The sequence below is a fragment of the Triturus cristatus genome, chromosome 7 (genome assembly GCF_964204655.1).
Source record: "Triturus cristatus chromosome 7, aTriCri1.1, whole genome shotgun sequence".
Lineage (NCBI taxonomy): Eukaryota > Metazoa > Chordata > Amphibia > Caudata > Salamandridae > Triturus > Triturus cristatus.
The window spans coordinates 1,738,577,010-1,738,593,568 of record NC_140590.1 but is presented as its reverse complement, the minus strand read 5'-3'; the positions used below and the strand labels follow the sequence as shown (position 1 = coordinate 1,738,593,568).

General features: G+C 46.0%; 1 protein-coding gene across 3 annotated transcripts in view; it reads right to left on the bottom strand.

Moving 5' to 3' along the window:
• Window positions 1-16,559, bottom strand: part of LOC146812955 (C-type lectin domain family 2 member E-like) — a 256,306-nt gene that overhangs the window by 37,493 nt on the left and 202,254 nt on the right. For all 3 annotated transcript variants that reach the window (XM_085619990.1, XM_085619991.1, XM_085619989.1), the window contains exon 4: window positions 1,987-2,204. In XM_085619990.1, the coding sequence (XP_085476116.1) occupies window positions 1,987-2,204 (218 nt within the window). The remainder of the gene's footprint in view (window positions 1-1,986; window positions 2,205-16,559) is intronic.

Genomic DNA, 16,559 nt, shown 5'->3' with positions numbered 1-16,559 from the left:
TACAAAAAGACTTGGGCATCTGGTCCATTGCCACTAGAATCCCTTCCTCCTACAAGAGTTCAAGAATTCTGAGCATCACTGGGAAGGAAAGTGAGGAGACTGGAAATCCTTCATCCAAAATAGCTTGACTCACTTGAGGCACAAGGAGACAATGATGTATAGGCTGGAGAGAAATCATTTGTGCCCACCTAGTACTTTCCGAATCTTCAGCTGTACCTGATCTGTGGTTATAGATGGCTCATCACTGTCTTTGTAAGGAACCAGAAACAAAAGAGCAGGAGAAAGGGCAGTAGAACTTAACAATTGAGAGAGGAACTAACTAAATGAGGTGAGGGGAAATCAAGAGAGGACCTCAAACAATGTGCTCAGAGTCAAAGCAACTGTGGAGGGAGAGAAATGACTCCAATGTCGTGGATGCCATCTAGCTATTTCAAGACCACCAGAATCAAGACCTCCATGATGACGACATACATGAAGCAAGGAGGTGTGTCCCAGCTCTTAACTGGACATGAAGGAAAAGCCTAAATGTGTCCGACATGACTTAGCCTGACATGATTTAGTTGGACGTCAAAAAGGGTGGAAAGAGCCCTTGTCGGAATGGCCAGTGATCTGCATTGATCACTTAAACAAGAGCACCCAGAGGTGAGGAGGGGGAAGGGGAAAGAGAAAGAGACAGAGAGAGAGAAAATTCTTACTCATGCAGTAATTGCATTTTTTATTTTTTTTTACACATTGTGTCAGGGCACAATGCTCCAGCTAAGCTGCCAATGATATAAACAGCAGAACTACTAACCATCAGACTCCTACAAGTGTAATCATTCAGAATGACTATTCTAGGCCCCCAAAGCTAAAAGAATAGCCTGGGAAAAAGGTAGCAGTCATTTTAAATGCATATTGAATTAAATAATTAACTGTTGTTGTGGTCAGCTCTAAATTAGCCAGGCAGCGCCACCTTGGGGCAGACTCTCACAAGAGCCGGTGTTGACAATGCCAGTGCTGAGCACCAGAAACCCTTAGGCTCAAATTAAGCACTGTGCTCATGCTATTTCTCCCAAGCTAAGACTCGAATAGAGAGCTAAACAGGAAGGTTGAAAGTGCATTTCTCGAAAGAACCACTGGTAGCAGCTCCGATTACCCCTTTAAATTAACCTTACTCAACTATTCCTTCTTCACAAGTTCTGCCACAAGTTATGAATGAGAAAGAAGCCAAAACACCCCTCATGGCAAGGAATCAAGTGCACCAAATACCCTGGTAAATAAGCAGATCCTCTGAGGACCGAGGAATGTAATCTCATTGAGAGATGGTCCCACTACAGGAGGTAGGACCCATGCTGGTCTGCAATACAGTAAAGTAATCAGAAGATTCACACTCCCACAACCATTTCATATATCACTAAGAAAAATGAGGAATTATAAATAATCCCCGGGAATCTCAAACTGAATATTCAAGAAGAAAAAGGCAAAGTTGGAATGAGCAAGAGCCATATAATTAATTCAATATTCCTAAAGAGGTGAGAAGCAGGGGAGGGGTGGGTGTTAGAAAGTGTCATGCTGTCCCAAGGCCCCCGCATCGGCAGTGCCACGCAGTAACCACACTTTAAATACCAAATCATGACCCTGGAAAAACAATTCTATATCCATTATGACAGTCCCAAGCCTGCTCCAATGTAGGATTGAGAATGATGAAGACACACCTCTTTAAAGAAGAATACACCTGGGTGATGTAACACCCCGCTTCCTATCTCAGAGCCCAGCTTTACCTGGAATCACTCAGTAATAGACTTGGTTTGACCCTGTACAGTGCTCTGCTGTCATTTGGCGAGCTGCTCTACATACACAAGTTGTCCTCAACAACATGCAGGCAATCTCATAAATATAGAGAAAGATTGGTGCATACCAATCAGGGAGGGGAGATCAGAAAATGTATAAGCTATTCACAGGCAGAAGAATGGCAAGAGACGGATGGAATACTTCCTTACTACTTACCTTTTCTTCATCGTTTTCAATCACAGCCAAAGTGGAATTCAGAGACACGCACTTATTGTAGGCAAAATGCCAGCTTCCTTCATCGGTAGAGATTAAGAAGCATTTATCCAGGTTTAAGAGCCATCCATCGTCACACTGGTAGTGTACACTGCGGTTCATTGCATGTGCAGCAGTGCAGTCATCATTGGTTTCTGATCTTTCATTAGACATCTTCACACCTATTAAAGTGAAACGTGAGGTAGTAGTAAACATACAAGCACAACTATTGCGATAACATTCATCCCTATAATAAGACACATCTAAATGGTAGGTGTGATGACTAACCAAGCACAAAGGGGCTCTCGTGACAGACTTAAAAGCCCAGGAATTTGGGCAAAGTTTGCGCTCTGTAAGATCATCATTCAGGAGTTAGGGTCAGAAACCAAGTCATGTAATAAATCTAACTGCCCTGACTCCACATATGGGACAGTAGGCTTTGTTGCTGACATACACCAACTTAAAATGGATTCTGGCCTCTGATCAGCCAGTGGAGTGCTTTCAGGATGGGGATCATATGTTCAGACTACTTTCCAGCTTTGGTTGGTTGGGCGCCACATATTGGATGATTTGGCGAGAGGATTTTTAAACTTTCCCGTTTTTGTATTTTGTTTCATTTAATTTACTTGCCCTTGTTATTAACTGGGACCAGGTTGGGTGCTCCCCTCCCTCTTACCGCACTTAATTGTTTATAAAAACACCGCCGTTTTGGTGGGTCCGGGTCACGGGGGTAGTCCTGGTTGGGCGCCATCTTTGGTTGGGCACTGCATCTCCCGGCGGGCGCCATTGTGAGCGTTCCTGCGCTCGGACAGCCTCGCGGGACGCCTATTTAAAGTCGCTCCCCCCCCGCGCAGCGGGGTCGCGCAGCGGGACGCCGTCGCTTAGCCAGAGTCCTGCCCGTCTGCACCCATCCACGCTTAGGACGCACGGGGCGCAGCGGGTTTCTCTTTGGCACTTTTCGGATCTGGTGTCGTGATGATCACCTATTCCAATGAGACTTTGCGGTCCATTGGACTGACCATTCCGAAGTGTGATCAGGCACATATCCATCCTTTAAGCGGCCCATTTCGGTGTGCCTGCAAGAGATGGGCACTTGCCTCTCCCGCACACACCCGCCAGTGGCCTTTCACTACCGCCTCTCGAAGCAATGGCTCGGCGCATGTACTTCGAATACTTAGCCTGAATGTCAGGTCCTTGGTGCAACACCATCAAGCCTTCTTGGACCTCATGCAGGATGAGACCCCAGATATATTTGCCATCACGGAAACCTGGCTGCAGGAGGACGACGCAGCCATTATTAACTTGGCTTTCCCCCCTGAGTATTCCATCTTCACTCTAAACCGTTCAACTAGAGGAGGGGGTATCGCCCTTGCTGTTAAATCTAGTTTCTCCTGTAGCTGGAATGCTTTAAATATTGCTGGATGCGAAAGCGCCTCTTTTAAGATCTTGATCAGCCCCCAGTTCTCGATCTCGGGGATGGTGGTATATCGACCCCCAGGCAGTGACGTTGCATTCAGAGAAGTTTTCCCTGACGCCGTTAGCTCTCAACCTCCATTTTGACAATCAGAGTGCGCCGGCTGTCATCAAAATTTTAGCTGATCTCGAGGCCCTTCAACTGTCTCAAAAGGTAGCACAACCCACCCACGTAGGAGGGCATACGCTGGATCCCTTTTTCACTAATCTTACGGAAGCCACAGTCTCTTCCATATCACCCCTAGGGTGGGCGGACCACTTTTTAGTGGCTATCCGGGCGCCTTTGCCTGAGATTCCCTCTATTCCCCTTGATTCACTGATTCCCATCATGGCAAGCAAACTTAGCTCCAGAGAGTCGAGCCCCTGGTATGACAGCGCCCTTCGTGCTTTGAAGGGCAGCTGTAGGCGGGCCGAGAGAGAGTGGCGGAGGTCTTACGAAACTGCCAAGCAAGCGTTGTATCTGGCTTCCGTTAAGGTTTATCTCCGCGCCATCTGTAGAGCCCGCGCGGCGTTCTACTCGGTAGAATTCCGCAACAGTACTAACCCGTCTAAATCTATATTTAAGGCCCTTAAAGATCTTTTGGCAAAAAGAATCTCCTCCCCGGCAATGGCTTCTACCTCTCACTGTGAGGCTTTGGCATCCTTCTTTTTGGAGAAAGTGCAGGGCATCTACTGGGCTTTTCCTTGTACGGGGCCACCATTGGGGACCCTGGATATTATCCCGGGCCTCCCCACTATGGACTCTTTCCCCCTGCTTTTACCTGAGGGATTTGATAGGTTGACCCAGAAAATTAAATCTGGATCACCTTTGGATCCATTAAGATCTGCCCTCTTCAGGGATCAGTCTTTTGTGGGACGCCCCATGGTGTGCTCCCTCATTAACATCTCGCTGGCTACGGGCACGGTTCCAGCTAAATGGAAGCGGGCAGTGGTCTCTCCTATCCTGAAGAAACCCTTATTGGATCCTTTAAAACCGGAGAGCTACCGGCCCATTTCCTTGCTCCCCTGGCCGGCAAAAGTTGTGGTGGCCCACGTCAACCAGGCTCTTTCTGACCATCTTACCCGAGCCAACATTCTGGATGCTACCCAGAATGGGTTCCGTGCTGGGCATAGCACGGAGACAGCCCTTCTCGCCATGGCCGAACACCTGCGTTTGGTGCTGGATGTGGGACAGACGGCGGCGCTAGTATTATTAGACCTGAGCGCCACCTTCGATACTGTTTCACACCGCATCCTTCTGCATCGCCTGGAGGAGATAGGCATTGGTGGGCTCGCCCTACAGTGGTTCCGTTCCTTTCTCGACGACCGCTCCTTCTGCGTTGCCATACCACCGTACCAGTCCAAATTCCATCCTCTGGGCCTGGGGGTGCCGCAGGGATCCTCGCTGAGTCCCACGTTATTCAACCTTTACGTGAGACCGCTGGCTGATGTCGTCAAGCAGTGGGGCATGACTATGGTCTCTTATGCTGACGACACTCAGCTAGCGGTTACTATCAGCGGGGATGTTGAGCAGGATGCCCCTAGGTTCCAGAGTGGACTGAGGGCGGTGGCAAGCTGGATGAATGCCAACTGTCTCCAGCTCAACGCTAAGAAGACTGAGGTCATGGTTGTCGGGAAGGGGAAGGAGCTCTGGGGGGACAGATGGTGGCCTCCGGAGCTTGGGCCGTCTCCAATTCCGGTAACGGAGTTGTGAAATTTGGGAGTGTGGTTGGAGCCCACTCTTAGCTTCGTGGGGCACTCTAAGAAAACCGCGGCCTGCTGTTTTGGGGTCCTTCGAGGCTTAAGACCTGTCCTGAAGTTTTTTGATCCCCCTACCAGGCAGCTGGTGGTTCAGGCAACAGTAATATCTCGTCTGGATTATGCCAGCTCTCTCCTGGTAGGGGCAAACCAGGCAGAAATCATCCGCCTTCAACGTGTCCAAACCGCCGCAGCTAGAGCCATAGTTGGCTTGCCCAGGTCCTGCTCTGTTTCTAGTACCCTTCGATCTTTGCATTGGCTACCGGTTAAAACAAGAATTCATTTTAAAGTTTTATGTCTGGCTTTTAAAATCTTGATGGGATCAGCCCCCCGGATCCTCTCGAATCTCCTGCCCTCTTATGTTCCAACCCGCTCTTTGAGATCATTTGAGGTCCCGAGGTTTAAGCTCAGCCGAGTTGGGGGCCGGTCCTTCCGGGTAAAAGCAGCAGTGCTTTGGAACTCTCTTCCGATTGAGATTCGCTTGATGGAAGACCTTCTTTTGTTCCGTAAAGCTATAAAAACCTTCCTATTTTAATTTTCCCCCTCTTCTTGCTGCGCCCTTTTTTCTTTCTCTGTTTCTATGCTCAGTGTTGCTATGTTTACCTTGTCATGCGCCAGGACGCCCCTTAGCTGGGGCAGCTGTGCGCACTACAAATGTTCCTAACATAACATAACATAACAATAACTGAGGACTGAACACGAAAAAGCAGTCCAGAAGTTTATGGGGTGACTGGAAGGTTTTACTTTAAAAAATTTTTTGTTTTTTTTTAGAAAGACGAGCTGGATTGAAGTCGTTTTAGCTAATGTGACATGTGTAGACAGGGAGACATTTTGCACAATGATGAATCCCAGGAAGTTTGCAGAAGGGACAAGGTGGGAGTGATGCCCTCGCTTGTGAGTTAATTAGCCTTGTAAACTGGAGATGCCTGGTTTAATTAAAAGTAAATGAAGGCATTCAACTGGGGTACGTTTGAGATATGTTCATTTGTTTTAAAGCACCAGAGGAATTAAGCAATTTTTATGCCAGGTTCACAATTATATCTTCTAACAAAATGACAGTCTCCATTTTCTAAACACAAGATGTAGCGTGTCATGTCATATAAACACATGAAATTTCACAATTTCCAAAAGGTGACAAAGAAGAACAATAAACGAATGCGAACAAGCTACTCAACATACAGCTACACAAAACATAACAGGAGGGAGGACTTGGAGCATTAAGGTGATTTCAGGAGGAACATGTATTATAACAGGGAATACAATTTGTCCTTGATGACGGGGATTAAAGCAGGACATGAGGGAAATGCTTTATATGGGTTGGACCAGGCTTGGGAGAATTGGCATGTACTTTGAAGAGAATCTGCATGGGGTACAGAGCCGGTCTCAAGTAGAATCCAGCCGAAATCTGGAATATTGTACATTTCTCTAGTACGGCTAATGCAGCGAGTAATGATTTAGTAGAGCGTCCTTATGATTCAGGGCAACACATCACTGCCTTTTTAAGGGTTTCACCCTTGACTTAAAGTACTTGTTCCACCCAATTTTCAGTGTTTTTTATATTACAGCTTGATTGAGAGCAGGAGTGGGCAGGTTCTATTCCTATATTTTCAACAATTTCCCATGAGTACGTTTAGGGTAGTGAAGTTACATGGGTTTGATATTTCAAAGTATAGTTGGGTGTTGGTGGCATATTGATGCATTACCATCTCTTTAGTGGGTAACATAGGGTCAAGCGGTTCCACATACAAGTTGATTAGAAGGAGGAGAAAGTAGTACAGGGAGGACAGAGCCTGTGGACTTTATCCGAGTACGTGGGGATTGTCACCCAAAATGGTCCATTTACATACATTTAAATCTTCAAGAGATGAGGAATTGGAACCATTTTAGAATTAAGCCATTTATTCACATTTTTGCCGATAGTTACAAGGTAGTCATGATAAACAATGGAGTAAGGACGTCGATCACATAGTCTCCAGTTGTAAAAGTTACGCTCATTCAGCCAACTTTTGCCACAAATACAGATCTGAATATTAGGTTCCATGGATGGTTTGGGCACCACCGCCATGGTCTATATCTACTGAATAACGGGAATTGTCCTTAGCTGGCACTTGCCACGTTACGGGCATTGGTGTAACCAGGTTTTGGACTCCAATTTAGCATTGCTAGAGTGAGGAGGGTCACTTCACCCGTCCCCTTGTCCTGAGGAAGATCCGCATCGAAACATCGACGCTACCCCCAACAGCACATGGACCAACTTCCCCTTCCCCATTACCCCTGTTTACAGCCTTAAGGAACCTCTCCTTACAATTTCAAATGAATAATTTGCATGTGGCCAGGTTGCATCTAACAGTTTATTGATTATCAGATTTGTACAGTCTTGTAAATATATGCCCTTTACTTTTCTACACCCTTTGAGCTCTCCTGACTCCTATATATTCACACTTGAGCACTCCTTACACGTTCCCTAGAACATTTTCCTATCTTCTTGACCTGCTGATTGTTCCTTTAAATGACTAAATAAATATATTGTAATAATACTTAGTGGTTTTTTCTGCACATTTATTTTCACGATACAGACATTTGGGAGCCGATTAATGTAAGCTCAAATAAGTTGTTAATTCTGTTAATCTAACTCTTCCTTGAATAAGTGGTCCAGGACCATTGTTTCTTTATAATGATAGTTACAAGGTAACATTTTCCATTACATACTATTCGTTTGTAGCTTGTAGTGTTTCGCGCTATGTGCTCTGCACACTCCTGCCATCTGTTGCTCAGTGCAGACAACTGCAAGTTGTTTTTCTTCTCAGAGGTTTCAGACTTGAAATCTCATGAATTGTCTATGTAGACCCCAATGCACCAGGACAAAGGCTACACCTCAGATTGCACCCTTCACCACCGTAATGTAAACAAAGCAGGACAGTAAATCTTTTCTAGGTGCATTGTGAATGAATAGATAAATGAAATAATCCTTTGAAGCATAAGCTTGCATCCATGGAAACAGGAGGGCACATGGAAACCTACAGCACTATAAGCTACAATCCGATAGTTACGAGGTAACATCTTCTGGTTGCAGCGTGTGCTGTCGTATTTCTCATGCTCTGTGTTACAACTGGGGGTCACTAGTAGGTCCCTTAGTCCAAATAGGGAGCCTTGCTTCTAGTCAGGGAAAGGAGGGACACCCTCTTAGATAACCCCTGCTCACCCCCCAGTAGCTTGGCACGAACAGCAAGGCTTATCTCCAAGGCAATGTGTAAAGTATTTGCAACTTCACTCCCAGTAACAGTGATAACACCACAAATGGACACCACACTGGTTTTTATAAACATAGCTGTATCTTTATCAAAAGGAATACGATGAGACCAAACGATAGAAATCCAACATATGTGTATTCGTAATCTTTCACTTTGCCGGTTATTAGGCCAGCAATCACTTATAGGTTCTTGTGGTATTAACGAGCAGTTCAAAATGATCTAATGCAGTCCTAATGCAATGCTATGCAGTTCGTAATGCAGTTCGTAATGTAGTAATAACAGTCCTTAATGCACATACTAATGCAATTCGTAACGCAGGAATAATGCAGGTCGTAATGCAAGAATAATGCGATTTATAATGCGATTCGTAATGTAAGAATAATGCGATTCGTAATGTAAGAATAATGCGATTCGTAATTAAAGAATCAGGCAGTTCGTAATGCAAGAAATAATGCTGTACGCCAAACTGCGCGGTCAACTCGGGCCCCCACTAGGCCCCAACACCAGAGACAATGGACATAAGCTCAAAGGGGTGGCCCTGGTACTGCTGGGCAGGTACAGGCCACTTGGGGACTCAGCGTGTCTAACGCGGTGCAGCGGGAGAGAGCTCAGAGCACTCCTGTACTCCTCCTGCATGCCTCCCCAGGCCACACACGCTTGCGGCTCCCGAGCGGAGTCCAAGCCTTACCTGAGGGGGTCCGATGCCTCGCTCTCTCTCCCCGCTCGTCGGACGTCCTGCTTGGCAGCCCCGATGACGTTGCAGCTCCGTTGTTATGCGACGCTGTAGCCGTTGACAATCTTGGGCAGATTCCTCTCGGTGAACAACGATCACAATCCCTTTCACCTTGCAGCTTTCTTAGCTTCAAGAAATCCTTTAGCACGTTGTGGCTCGGGCCAGCGGTGGTGATACTTACTCACAGCCTCAGCTACGATGACTGCTCGGGCCACAAACAGCAATATGGACGATGTTTCACACTGCAGGGGCAATGCGATCACGGGGCACCTCGTAAACAGTACCACAGACCACACAGCAGTCTTCCAGAAATCCTGTAGCACATGGCGGCTCGGGCCGGCGGCGGTGATTCTTACTCATGGCCTCAGTTACAGTGACTTATAAACAACAAAGGCAACCATAGAACAAGAACCTGGGGTAATAAATTCTCTAATCCAAACAATGGTTCATGAGCCAAACTAAGAATTAATGTTTGTTTTAAAATTTAGGAAGGAACCTAAAAAAAGATAAACAACTGCTATCTAAATTCCACATTACCCATGTACCAGTAATTGTATCAAAAAAGCTAATATTTAATGTAAATTAAACAAAAAATAAAACTTATTACAAATATATACACATTAATAATGGCACTCATACAGTTACACAAACAGTGTTAAGATTGTGAACAATAACAGGTGTAAACTGAATAAACAGTGGCTGAGGAAGGAATACAAAAAACAGGTTTCAAAATAAAACAAAAATACACAATACAACAATTGTGTCCGCTTTCATTTAGGCCCCATTACAAGCTTCAACGACGTTTCGACCCAGGGGTACTTTGAGGGTCATCCTCAGGACAAAAGCATCACCTGTAGGAGCATCCACTGTATTTTCTCTACGCATGGAGAAGAGTTCACCATAAGTCGTGCATCGGGCACCTGCACTTGAAATATGTAGACACTGAATCTGTAGGTATGTCTGAAGGATTCAGAAATAGATCCTCAATTTCAAATTGATGAAGATGTGTGCCAAAAATGGCTATTGGATCCAAATAGGTTTCCAATAGCCGGTGGTACCAAACGTCAAGTGAATACGAAAGATCAAGGTCAGTACAAGCAATTAATGTTGGGTCCTAACTTTCAAGTTAACCGCGTCTGATCGGCATGTCGGCTCAGCAAGAAGTCACGGTCGATGCAGTTACAATGACGGCTCGGGCCACAAACAGCAATACAGCAGCAAGGACGATGTTTCACGTTGTGGGGGCAATGCGAACACCGGGCATCTAGTAAACGGTTCCACGGACCACATGGCAGTCTCAGGCGTGCAGCAGCACCACGCGCCGCTGAGACACAGTTGGAAACCTATGTTCCCGAGATTCCACAACAGGGGACCAGCTCTCCTCAGGCCCTTGGAGACACGCTACTTCAGGACACAGCAAAGTCCCTTGTCCTCTCCTTAGTCAAATCAGCAAACTGCAGGCCAGCCCCATAACACACAGTCCTTCTCTTCAGTCTCTTCAGCTGTTCTTTGTTGGCAGAGGTTCTACTTGATCACAAAGTAGGCACAATCCTTTTTCAGTCTGGATTTCAGTCTTGAGTTCAGGGGTTTCAGCTCTCACATTTATACCACTAAATGTCTTTGAAGTCTTTGTGTTCAGGGGGCTCGGAGCCCAGTCCAAACCAGACCTGGGTGTCTTCCTGTCAGTGCACACCCTCTTCCTTGGATAGTCTGGGTCTTGGGCCCAGACGCTCAGCAGGAGGTGGAGCCATCCTTTTGTGGCAGCAACACAGCCCTCTTCACATCCAGGGGGGATACTCCTCCCCCCCATATCAAATGCAGGCCAGTCTGTTGCTGTCTCTCCTTCTCCCTGGGGTCAGGACACACATGATGGTTTAAGACAAGAAACCAGCCACTTTTAAAAACGTGGTTTCTAAGCACACAGTTTAAAAACCATCTTCACAAAAAGATGTGTTATTCAATTCTGAGTTCAGACACACTAAATTCCATCCCTCCATCTTGGGCCCATGGGAAGATATGCTGGAAACATGGGACACAGCATTCTCCCTTCTGTCCTTTGGGCAAGATGGCCTTGCACCAGTGAAAAACGAATTTGGCAGTATTTCACTGTCAGGACATGGTAAACACACTCAGTACATGTCCTAACTTTCAAATACACTGCACCCTGCCCAGGGGAGTACCTTGGGCCTACTATAGGGATGTCTGAGGTGCATAAAAAGGGAAGGTGAGGCCTGGCAAGTGGGTGCACTTGTCAGAACAACAAGGCAGTTAACAAACTGTGTGCAGCACTGCAGTGGCAGGGCTGAGATCTCTTTTTAGGGCTACTTGTGTGTGGTGGCACAATTAGTGCTGCAGGTCCACAAGTAGCATTTGCATTACCAGCCCGGGTACACATAGTGCACTTTACTAGGAACTTTACTAGTAAGACAAACATACCAATTATGGACAACCAATCACCATTACACTTTACACAGAGAGCATATGCACTTTATCACTGATCAGCAGTAGTAAAGTGCCCAGAGTCCTAAAACCAACAAAAACAGGTCAGAAACAATACAGGAGGAAGGCAAAAGGGCCAAGTCCAACACTCGGCATAGAATATTAAGCAGGACACAACCCCAAAGCTGTGGTTGGTCGGGGAGATGTTTGAAATAAAGTTCCAAGCTTTAACCTCCTCAACCTTGGGCCCAGCTCGAGCCTCCTGTCGAGCTTCAATGTCCACACAACCTCTAATGAAAGTGTGTGGTGTTGACAAAGCAACATGCTTAATATGTCTATTAAGGATATATTGCCTAGAAACCATTTGTGAGAAGTTGGCCTGGTATATGCTGTCCACTAATTAAAGTGGGCACCTTGCACCAGTTCAAACGACCCTTATGATGTATGAGGTCGAAGAGAATCATTAGAAAGCTATCCTAGTGGTAGCTTTGGGGAGCAGCCTTCAGGCTTAGTCTTGACGGAATGTAAAGCAGCTTGTTTTACCAGAATAACACATTTAGTAATAATTAAATGAAAGGAAAACCACACAGTAGTTATAAAATATTTATTTATTTTTATAACACTCTCTAGTACCCTCTACATGAGGATGCAACACAATGCACACAATACTTTAACACAGAAACGATAGTAAGTAGCAATAATACCCAGTGGGCCCAAAGGGGGACCAAATCATATACTAAAATATTGGTACAAGAACCACGACTCGAGTCAAGACAAAGTCTAGAGGATGGAGAATTGCTGGGACTCCAAGGAACCAACCAAGGTGAGTACGTAGGGACCCCCGAGGAGGATGAGTGCAGTGTGTGTATACGACCGCGTGCGCCATACAATTCAATGGGAGAGTTGCGGTTGCAATTTTGCAGTTTAAGGATCCTTCCTAAGGACTAGGAAGAAACCCCATGCAAATAAGTAAGTTGGAAAGCCACCCCACCCGTGGATACCAAAGTACCCATGTTACCTATCCCAGGGAAGCCGGTTGCATAGGTCTAAAGTGGCGTCGGAAACCGCCGTCTTTCTCAATGAGAGTCTTCAATCAAGAGTCAGTGCAGTGAAGGAGAAAAGTGTCCGGTGGAATGCAAATGTGGATTCAGGATGAAGAGTACCTCAAAGCTGAGGGGACAGAGTCTGGGTCACCAGGAGTACCCAGAGGCTCAGTAAGTAAATGCCCACCGATGTCTGATGCCTCAGATGTGATGAAGGGTTTCTTGACTCTGTAGCCACGGGGACCAGGCAACATTGAAGACGACCAGGAGCCAGATGCGAGCTGTCCCAGGAAGGATGTCGATTGCTGAGGGGGTCGGTGTCTGGCATGAGCACCAACAAGCTTTGGCAACGGCAACCCACGCAGAAGGTCAAGAAGGGTTACGGTTCGGACCAGCAAGGTCCAGGAGACTCACCAAAGCAGAGGGAGTCAAGTCAAGCCTGGCACAACAAGGGAAGCCACAAGAAATCAAAGTTGACCCTCACAGGGACCCACACACCGGAGCCACAGGAGTCGCTAGGGGACCTCAGGCAGTTTCGAAGAACAGCTTGCAGGGCACATAGTGCGTGGAGGCCAAAGTTCATGGTCGAAAATGTGCACAGAGATGGGGGATATCGACAGCCCAGTGTACAAAGTTGGGGAACGCCAACAAGCATATGCACTTGCAAATGTACACAGTGCACAGGGGTTTGGGTTATGCAGTCCCCACAAGGAATACTGGCCTCAAACTTGGTGAGAGGGCAGCTCATCCTCAGGGAACATCAGAACCCACCTCCTGTATTGCTGGAGTGGTCGGAGTCCTCAGGGGCAGCATACAGGTCAGATGCGCTGCAGTGCCTGCAGATGCAGAGGAGTGACTCCTTCACTCCAAGGGAGATACTTCAGTTGTTTTTGATGCTCCACAGGTCCTGCACGGAGCCTGTTAGGTGCACGGGCACAGACACAGCTTTGGACGGAGAGGGAGGCAAAGTCGGGTCCAGTCGAAGTCCAGCAAAGTCCAGAGTGTCCAGACGGTCGAAGCTCAGTGGTTTCTTCTTGTAGAATCTGGTCCACGTTGAACCTAATGTCTTACAACCAGGTAAGCCCTTTTGTACCAACGGGAGAGGGTTGAACAGATTCAGGGGACCCACTCAGAGGAGGGTCTGGAAAATGGGGAGGATACTCCCCTGTCCTTTGTCTGGTTTCGTGCCAGAGCAGGAGCCAACGGCTCCCAGAACTCATTTGAACTGGACTATGCACAAGGACACCAAGTGTGCCCCTCGTGCAGACTTCCAGGCACTTTGGAAGTGCACCCACCCAGCCCCAATACACTAAATCCTGTCTAGGAGGTGGTCACACCTTCCTGTGACAGGATGTCTATTGTGCTTCCTTCCCCTGCCCAGATATTGCCTCAGCAGCAGGAGGGCAGAAATGTGTCTTTGGTCGGCAGCATCCATTTTGTGCTGACCGGGTCGAGAAGGCTGGTACTGAGAAGACCAAGGACCCCACGGAGCTTGCTTCAGAAGGGTGGAATCATACCTCCCACACAGATTACCGGTTCCAAGGTGTTTGATACCAAACACGACATGTTTTGTTGCAGTCGTTTGAGATAACATTTACTACAAGGTTATAATGCACCTCTACCTATATGTCTGGCTACATCACAGACATCCCGAGAGAATGGCCTCCGAAAGCTAGAGAGGGGCCTTGTTCATGCATGGGTACCCTCTCACTTAAAACCCAGCACACTGCCTTTAGGATTGTTAAGGCCTGCTATAGGGGTGACTTATAAGTTTGAAGTGTAGTGACCTATAGATATAGTGAACCTCTATCTTTCATAAGTGGTGCAAGCCACAACTTACACAAGCTGCAGTAGCAGGCCTGTAGTTCCATTTTGGATGGCCTCTCATGGGTGGCATAATACATGGGAGGCCTCTGGGGTACCTATGCCCTGGGTACATTTGTACCATATACTAGCGCCAAGATGCTCCTTGGAGTGATAGTAGCGCTATACATTTTACATATACTAGGGACTGACAAGGGTACCCCAGTATCCAATCTAGAGTGTACCTAGTAAACGACAACCAATTAATAGCGTGGACTACTCTGAAGCCATTAATGATTGTTCCGATCAGTTTCAAGATATGGTAGTTTCTATTGAATGCAATTCTGTTTTTTACTCTTCATTTTATGAAAGGACCTTTATCAACGGCATTCTTTGGTGATATAGAAATTCCCATTATGGCAGACTCTGGTTCGCCCATAACCATTTTATCAGATGTCATATTTCACAATAAATGGAAAGGATCCATCACTTTGTGTTAAACTGACATTAACCCCAAGGCTTTCGGTGAGTTTGACATAGACATGTTGGGATATTTCAATTATTGACTGGAATGCTTAGGGAGATCCATATTCACAAAGGTGTATGTTGCAGTTAGAGGACTCAATATCATTGGTTGGCAGGATCTGGCAAAAATGGGTTTACATCGTATTCCAGGTTCTGATCATCCAATTGCTCTTGGTGATCCCGCTCAAGGTTACAGTCCTGCTGGCTCTAGAAATGATTTGCATCCCAAAACAGATTGTTTATGTCTCACAGATCATACTTCTGATATCAAAAAGGTCTTGGATACATTTCCAAATGTATTTTCTGAAAAATTAGGAACTGTCAAAGGTTTCCAAAACCAAATTAGGTTGAAATCTGACGCTCAACCTTTTGTTCATAAGGTACGTCCTTTGCCTCTTAGTACAAAGGATGAACTTAAATCTGTCCTTAAAACATTGTGTGATGATGACGTCATTTCTCCTTGTGACTCCTCAGAGTGGGTTTCTCCCATTGTTATTGTCCGTAAACAATCTGGTGAGGTCAGATGATGTGCGGATTTATGCACCTTAAATATGAACATACTTATTGACTGCCACCCCCTTCCTAAAATTTGGGAGGGGCGAAATTTCTCACTCATTGATCTGTGTTCAGCTTATAATCAGGTTCCCTTAACAGTTGATTCTCAGGAGTTCACTACTTTTGTCACACCATTTGGAGTCTTTAAATACCTTAAACTACCTTTTGACTTGGTCTCGGCAGCCAGCGTATTTTAAAAAATCATGGACAATCTCTTTAAGAACATTCCAGGAGTCCAAGCCTACAAAGACGATATTTTAGACCATGCTAATGACTGGGAGACTCATTTGAGCAACTTATCTTCTGTTTTAAGCAAATTAGATGAGGCAGGCATGACCATCAGGGCTGAAAAATGTAGATTTGCCACACAGCAATTGGAATACTTGGGTCATACACTTTCTCCGAAGGGTATCAAGCCCAAAATGTCTCTCATTAAAGCTATTAGTCATGCCACTCCTCCCAAAGACAAAGACGCACTTCACTCTTTCTTAGGCTTAGCAGAGTACTACGCCCATTTTGTTAAAGGGTATACACAAACAGTTGAGCCATTGCGTTCTCTCCTCCGTAAAGGTTCAAAATTTGAGTGGTCTGAAGAAGTTTCAGCTTCCTTTATTCAAGTTAAGAAACTTATTGTGGATGCACCTGCTCTTCACCCTTTTCACGACTCCTCAAAATGTTTCATTATGGTAGACGCTATCCTCAATGGGTTGGGTGCTGTTCTTGGTCAATGGGTCTCAGGTAAAGAACACACCATAGCCTTCTCCTCAAGAATGTGAAAACCTTCTGAAACTCATTACAACACTTTTGAACGCGAGGCTCTTATCTGCGTTTGGGTCATAGAAAAGTTCAAGAATTACATTTGGGGACATCGATTTGAACTGTTCACGGATCACAAGCCTCTTACGCAGTTATTAACTGGTAACGGACTTGGCAAAGCATCAGCTAGATTAGTTAGACGGCTGTCTAAGTTACAAGAAT